The sequence below is a fragment of the Echinops telfairi genome, unplaced genomic scaffold, assembly GCF_000313985.2.
Source record: "Echinops telfairi isolate 266 unplaced genomic scaffold, ASM31398v2 ScPeMD7_25;HRSCAF=90, whole genome shotgun sequence".
NCBI classification, from domain to species: domain Eukaryota; kingdom Metazoa; phylum Chordata; class Mammalia; order Afrosoricida; family Tenrecidae; genus Echinops; species Echinops telfairi.
This window is the reverse complement of record NW_022103922.1, coordinates 2,038,093-2,045,694: the sequence shown is the minus strand read 5'-3', so window position 1 is coordinate 2,045,694 and position 7,602 is coordinate 2,038,093. Positions and strand designations below refer to the sequence as shown.

Below are 7,602 nucleotides of genomic sequence, written 5' to 3'. Positions count from 1 at the left end.
GACGCGATGTCCGTGCCGCTGCTCAAGATCGGGGTCGTGCTGAGCACCATGGCCATGATCACCAACTGGATGTCCCAGACGCTGCCCTCGCTCGTGGGCCTCAACACCACCCGGCTCTCGGCCGCCCGCGGCGGGACGCTGGACCGCAGCACCGGCGTAAGTGCGCCCCCCACGCGCGCCTCTCCTGCCCACCCGCCGGGGCGCAGGCTCCGCGTGGGACCCTGGCAGGGACCTGGGAGCGGCCTCGCTGGGCGCGGCGGCCGTAACCCCGCCTCTGCAGGACCCCAGACCCGCGGTCTCCCTGGGGTGACGTTTCTCCGGGCAGAGTCTCTCGCGGAGCAGGGTACCAACGCCGGCCAAGGGTTGCGCGGGCTGGCGCCCCCCTTCAGTTAGGCGCTTTCAGAGAATGTTACTGTAGAGCACTGAGGCTTGGGGACTTGGCCAAGGTCACTTGCCCAGTAAAGGGTGGAGTTCCGGCCAGACCTCAGACTGGGCTAGCAACTAATCCCACTTTTTATAAACTGGAGTAGACCGGCCGCAGAGCCTCGAGCTGAGCCCTGGTAGCTCCCAAGTCCCCCAGCGCCCTTCCTCCCTGTCCTCATAGGACGATCCAGCCCAGTCCTGGGGAGGAGAGGGCCAGGGTGGGGCGGTGGGAGCAGAAGCTGTAGCGAGAGCCTCTTGCCTTGGGGAGAGGGGGGGGGGGCACTGCCCATCTCACGCCTTGAGGAGAGGGACGGTGGCTGGGTTGCTCCTGGGGCAGGGCTGACTTAGCAGGTGTCTGCTGCAGCGCGGCTGAGACAGCCTGCCAGTCACCAGGGGCCAGATGCCCTGGGGCAGCGGCCGCCCATTGCTGGGGCCGTCTGTCGCCCTCTAAGTGAAGGAGAGGTGAAGGGCAGGCCTCTGCTCCAAGCCCTCTTTGCTGCCAAGGTACAGAACGGCACCAGGAGGATGCCCTGACATCCCCCTACCCCAAGACCCTAAGCACTGCCACCTGGCCCCGGTGCCAGCCAGACTTACAGCTCTCTTTGTGTGCTGGTCCCGGCCCCGTTCTAGCTGCTGAGGTGGCAGTGAATGGAATTAAATATATCACCAGCGTGCAGTGTCCCCTCCCAACCGCTCCTCAGCCCCAGGCTAAAAATAGCCCGGAGGTGCCTGGGCCCAGGGGCGGGCAATGTGGAGGGTGTGCCCAGGCTTCCGGTCTCCCTGGTCCTCCGGACCCTGGGTAGGACGCTGGCTGTCTTGGTGGCCATGGGGCACGCCTCAGGACCTGGGGAGTGACCTCTGCACAGCACGTCACCCATGTTGGTGAAATCCACCAACTGGCAGGTGGGCAGGCCGAAGGGCCAGGAGTTCGGGCGCCCTGGGTAGCTGACCGTGGCTCAGAGGCTGCTGGCTGGGTCTCGGCAGTGACGGCAGCAGTGGAAGTGTCCTGGAAGTGGCTGGCGGCCTGGCTGTGCCAGCACCCTGCCTGCTTGCTTGACGGACAGATGGATGGAGGTGTTTTGCGCCTAGGTTCTGACCAGCCCTTGTCCCGCCTAAGCTAGCAACATGGGCAGATGCCACACTTGGGGGTGTACCTGTGTTAGAAGGGAGTGACAGTGTGGACAGCCGTGAGTCCCTGGGGGGGCTGTGCCTCTCTGCCCTGCTATCCGATGGTCTTCCCTGGGGGTCTGCGGAGGTCCCTCCCCGCAGCACCTTATGGCTTCATTTCTGTCTCCTCCACCCACTGCCCCTCCAGGTGTTGCCCACCAACCCTGAGGAGAGCTGGCAGGTGTACAGCTCTGCCCAGGACAGCGAGGGCAGGTGCATCTGCACAGTGGTCGCCCCCCAGCAGACCATGTGTTCCAGGGACGCCCGCACAAAACAGCTGAGGCAGCTGCTGGAGAAGGTGAGTGCGTGGGGGAGGGGCAACGGGAAGGGGTCTGTTCCAGTGAATCTCGGTGCCAGCGGCAGTGCTGGGTGAACCTGAGGGGCCACGCCAATGCCAGGGACTCCCTCTTTCCTCTTTCCTGCAAGACCTTCCTTGAAATCCGTTGTGGAGAGGTGGGTGATAGTGTGATAGGGACAGGATGGGTAGGTGGGTGGATGGATGGGTGGGTAGGTAGATAGATGGATGGATGGGTAAAGGGGTGGATAGAGGGTGGATGGGGGAGTTGGGGGGTACAGGCTCCACGGGGTGGCTGGGAGGAAATGAAGAGACCCTGCCCCAGTCACTGCCAGCTCCTGCTGCAGAAAGCGGTAGGAGAGTGGAGGTGGCCTGTAGAGGCTCTCAGCCCACCGCTGTCTTTCGAGTGACCCTCCGACACTGTAGTCCTGGGGTTTCATGGGGGGTGTCTGTGGGCCGGGGAAGCACGTCCCCTGGGACTTTGGCAAAGTGGTCGCTCTGCCATTGGGGTGGCTGTGCCAGGCTGGTGACAGGGCCACATGTGACCACGTGGCCCCTTGGCAGCACGCTGGGTGGCCACGTGGCTGTGTGACAACAGGCTGTGGGCCCATCCCAAGAACCTGTCAGCTCCTAGGACACCCAGCCCGTCTCCCAGGTGAACATTTCGGTACAGGTGCCCTAGGCCTGCCCCTGGCCTGGCCGCCTCCACTGCACAGGTCAGGGGTGTTCTGACAGACATGTCCAAGACCTCTGTCCTCTCAAGTCAGCCTGGATGTCTGGCCCCAGGAGTGGCCAAGGGGAAGGAAGGAATGGGCGGGTCTTATTTTCCACAGCGCCCTCACGTCCATAGGGCTCCCTGAGAGAGTGTGAGCGGTCACACCTGCACACCCTTGCTCACACCCATGCACACATGTAGTCACATGTGCACACATACACACACACACATAAAAGCACTCTATCACAAACACTTATACACTCGTATTCACACACGTGCACGCAGACACATGCACAGAAGTGCGTTTGCATGTACACAGAGCACAGACTCATGTGCTCATTCACACAGGGGGCCTGGGCTCCCCGAGGCTCGCCTTTGGACTTCCCAAGATGGGTGTCATTTGGAGCACTCTGGTTGGGGGGACACTCTGAGGCTGCTGTCCTCACAGCTGCAGGGAGGGCGGAACAGGCCCCCTGGCGGGTGGTGTTTGTCAGCCCTGACTCAGCCAGAGCGCAGCTGCAGCAAGGCAGGCTCCTCCCCATGGACTCCGGTTCTGTGGTTGTCAGGGCGGCCAGTCCTGAGCGCCTAAGCCAGCCGGAACCTTCCCGTGGGGACCCAGGCTTCCGGGGACAGGAGGCTCCCTCAGGTTTGAACGAACCAAGTGTGTGCTTCCATCACCTTCTGCTACGTGAGTCAATGGCATGGAAGAACGGCAGCCCCCACCGCACTCATTACACCACTCTGCACAGTGGGCTGCTCACTGCAAGGTCAGCAATTCGAAACCACCACCCACACCTCGGGACAAAGCCAGGGCTTTCAGCTCCCATAAAGAGTGACCGTCTCAGAAACCCACAGGGGCAGCTCTGCCCAGTCCTGTAGGGTTGCTGTGAGTCTGGCTTGGTTCAGCCCCAACCCCCAGGGAAGCTTTCATGATTCGGAATCTGTCTCTGAGGAGGGAGCTAGAGACCGGGGCTTGGCTGGGGGCCTGGACCCCGAGTTCTAGAGCAGAGACCTGGCTGGCAGGGGGACTTGAGGACCACGCATGGGAGACAGGTTCCGGAAGATTCTTCAAGCCCCAGCCCTCCCTTCCAGCCGTGCACCAGAGTGGAGACTAGGCAATGACCGTCCTGGTGGCGCAGTGGCTTAAGTGTTGGACTGATCAGCTCCAGTGTCGGACACCACAGAGGACAGTTCTCCCCTGCCCTACAGGTCACTCCAAGTTAGAAGGGACTCAATGGTGGCGGGTGTGTGGATCCTGCGGGGTCTGCAGAGGGGCCCCTCCCTTCTCAGTGAGCAAAAGGGGCTTCATTGCCCCTTCCCCCCTCCTCTGTGGTCCTCCCTTTCTGGGCTCCTTCCTTCCTGTCACCAGAGGAGGGGGAGGCGAGCGGGGACCCCCCTGGTGGGTCAGAGTTCCTGTGACTCCATCCATCCAAGGTCCTGGAACCTGGATCTGCACCCAGCGCCGCGCCACAGGGATTCGGTTCAGGCTGAGACCCCTCTCCTGCAAGGCCTTCACACACAGATGGTGGGGTGCCTGTGACCTTGAACGGCATGACCTTGAGTCCGCCTCGGCCAGCTTGTCAGGGACACACCCTGCCAGTGAGACGAAGCGCAGACGTGAGGGTGTGCACTGAGGTCCTCCTGGGGAGTGGAGAGCAGCCGGCCACTTGTCCCATCTGGCCCCAGAGGAGCGTGTGCCCACGCCCATGCCAGGCAGGTCCCTGACAGAGGTCCCGGGGCTGGAGCTCCTGGAGGGCTTGACATTTTTTAAGCATTTGTTCTCCGGCATCAGGTAGTCTCCCACTAGTCTGGGTGGCAGCTCCTCCCAGTCCCAGCATCAGCCCTGGCTTCTGGGAGCCCCTTCCTGTTGTGAGGCTCCAGGGCTACAGTGCTGAGCACTGAGGGTCCACCTTGGGGCTAGGTTTCAAGATGTGCATGAGACCCTGCCCGTATACCTGAGCCAGAGAAGTGCCTGCTTCCTAGGGCAGGGCAAGGCCAGTGCGGGGTGGGGGTGGAGGGCATGGCTTCCAGAGTGCATGTGGGCCCAGCTGGTTCTGCTAATCAGGGAAGGCTCCCTGCAGGAGGTGGCACTGGAACTCAGAGGGTGGCTGGAACCAGACATGCCGCTTTTCTCAGAGGAGGTGGCAGGGAATGGCAGGGAGGACGGTCTGGCGAGGCTACAGGTAACACACCTGCAGGCCGATTCCTCCCACTCCCAGGGCATTCAGGGAGCTGGGATCCGAGCAGGCTGGGCATTTTGAAGCGGAATTTGTGTGTGTGACTTTCAGATAACAAACCATTGAGTCCCGGCACCGGCACAGTAAATGCTGGGAAAAAGCTTTGGGCCTGGAGCCATCCGCTGGCTCCCTCCCCCTCTCCTTTCCTCTCCCCTTCTGGCTCTAATTTAATTCCATTCACTAGGGAGGGGGAGCGGAGGGGTTAGTGAGCTGGCGCCCACACTGCCAGCACTGCTCCCTACTGGCCGCAGGATGGCGGGGGGCAACTGCCCCCTGAGCTTCGATGTTCCTGGAAGGGAGAGGATTTTCAAATTCAGCAAATCTCAGGCCTGCGTCTGGGCTCTGCACCGGGCTCAGCCTCCCCAGTAATTGGATTCCAATCAGAGGAAAGGTCCAAAGGGTCCAGATGTGGCTGCTGCGGCCCCGGGTGCCACGTCCCCGGGTGCCACGTCCCCACTCCCTAAAGCCTGGCAGGGAGCACCCGCCCGGCCATTTCCTGAAAGTGAAACCAGCGGGCAGGTGGCTGCGCAGAGAGGGCTTTCCTCCTAAGCCCCCTGGAATCCAGCGGAATATTAACGCCCCATCTCGAGGCTCGACGCCATTCTGAGCTGCCGGCAAAGATGCAGGGCTGCGATTCTTCATTTGCTGGGTGATGGATCCTCGGCTGTGTGTTCTGAATGTCCGCGTTTACAGAGCAGTCATCTGCTTATGATACTGTTGGTGTGATGGATGGCAGAGAGGAGGGGAGCGAGGCTGGGTGGTGAGGCCGGGAGAGCCGTTTCCTGCCCTTCACCCTGCCCAAAAGCAATCAGACCTCTCCTCTGGGGGCTGGGGGTGGGGCAGGCAGGGAATCCCTACCTGGAGTGTGCAGGCCGCCTAACAATGACTGCCGTGAGTCTGAATACCAGTCGCGACGTAGAAACAAAATAGAATTAATATGCACTCCCCCCACCCTACGAAAAGAGAAGGGTAGCCCGCCCACCTCCTGGGCCTGCAGCTACACCCAGGGAGGATGCTGCTGACCCCAGTTTGCCTTCCCAGGCGTTGGCCAGCACCCCTTCTGGACTCAGGCCCGGCCAGCTCGCTCCGTTCAGAGATCTGGGTTGTGATTAGTGATGCTGGTGATTAGCAAGAGGACGAGGCAGGGACCGCATGGTTAGAAGACCCAGGAGGAGGTCTGGCCCTACTTCAGCTCCTCCTGAACCTGTTGCCTCTCTGGCAGGTGCAGAACATGTCCCAGTCCATAGAGGTTCTGGACAGGCGGACCCAGAGGGACCTGCAGTATGTGGAGAAGATGGAGAACCAGATGAAAGGGCTGGAGTCCAAGTTCAAACAAGTGGAGGAGAGCCATAAGCAGCACCTGGCCAGGCAGTTCAAGGTATGTCCGCATCCCTGCCCCTTCCCCAGCCGGTGTCCTCTTCGCCCCTTCTTGCTTGCCTCCGCCTCCCAAGAGGCAGATCAAGGGCCCACAGGGAGGAGCAGAGATCTTGTTTGCCGCCCCTGGAGGGGGGCCACCCCCCCACCCCACCCCACCCCCGTGCTCGGATGAAAGATACCTGAGCAGAGGCAGGCTGGGGGCCGCCCTCCACACGCCTGCCCATCTGGTGCCGAAGCCAGGGGCCCAGGTGGCAGATGAACTGGAGGAGGGACGCCACCTGCTCTTGTCACTCCCCGTGCGGCAGGTAGATCCCATTAGGCCAGTATTAGATTCATTGATCTGAGCTGGTTCTGAGCTAAGATCATTGAGAGTGGGTTTTCCAGCCTGACCTAATTTAGCCCTGACAAGGTGCGCTGTAGCCAGGCAGGGGAGGGGGGACACACACACACCAGCGTCTCTCTTGCCTGCTGGGTACGTGTTCCCTGTCCCCAGCCTGCTCTGGGTATGAACGCGGGCATTTGCCTGCCAGGAAAGGATGTCTGCCTGTGTCCTAGTGGACACAGGCCTCGGCCATGGGCTCAGCCTCTGGCGCCGCGGTGCGGAGGGCGCAGGACCACAGTGCTTTCTGCTGTCGTCCACGGGGCCGCTCCCTCGGAGTCCCAACCGATTTGATGACAGGTGCCTGACGGCATCACACTGTCACACCAATGATAGAGCCCGGTGGCCAGTCCCCCAGCGCTCCTCAGGGGACACGTGCTGCCATCTGCCGCCATTACGACAGGCAGCCTCGGAGACCCAGTGGGGCAGTCCCACTCTGTCGGATGCGGGGGGCCGTGGGTCAGAAGCGACTCCCCTGAGAGTGTGATCGACAGTGAGCTCTGTGCCACTGGGCGCAGACCCACCTAGAGCCTGTGTACCCTCAGAATGATCGAGTAGAGGAATTACGTGCCCCTCCGTCCGGAGCCCCCGCTCGTGGATGGGGAATCCGGCCCCCACTGGCCGCTGAAGCACAGCTCTGCTCCCCCAGGGACCATTGCTGATGAGCCCGCCCTCCCTGCCTGCCCCTCCCCCCTCTGTGTGATAATGTTTGTCTGGGATGCACTCCCTGCATGAAGCAAGAACTCATTCTCCTTTAAAAGCAGTCCATTAGATAGACGGAATGGCGAGCTAATGAAGGGATCAATCTATACTATGAATAACGCAGTAGCAGCCCCATCCCCTGGAGGGGGGTGCGCGGCCGTTCTCTTCAGAGGCAGGTGGACAGCGTGTCCTTGTTCCTGATGGGTCTGCGTGAGCCATTGTGGAGGGAGATACGGGCCCCTTGCCTCCCGGAGGAGCCTGGGAGGCTGCTGTTCTTTGCATGTGGAAATGTAGGGCAGTGTGCTTT

General features: G+C 61.6%; 1 protein-coding gene across 2 annotated transcripts in view; it reads left to right on the top strand.

Moving 5' to 3' along the window:
• OLFM1 (olfactomedin 1) overlaps window positions 1-7,602 on the top strand; it is a 34,661-nt gene that overhangs the window by 9,027 nt on the left and 18,032 nt on the right. The window contains exons 1-3 of one of the 2 annotated variants that reach the window (XM_004714442.2): window positions 7-156; window positions 1,739-1,888; window positions 6,060-6,215. In XM_004714442.2, the coding sequence (XP_004714499.1) occupies window positions 7-156; window positions 1,739-1,888; window positions 6,060-6,215 (456 nt within the window). Of the gene's footprint in view, window positions 1-6; window positions 157-1,738; window positions 1,889-6,059; window positions 6,216-7,602 lie in introns of those variants that run through there. The other variant, XM_004714443.2, reaches the window with a different exon arrangement.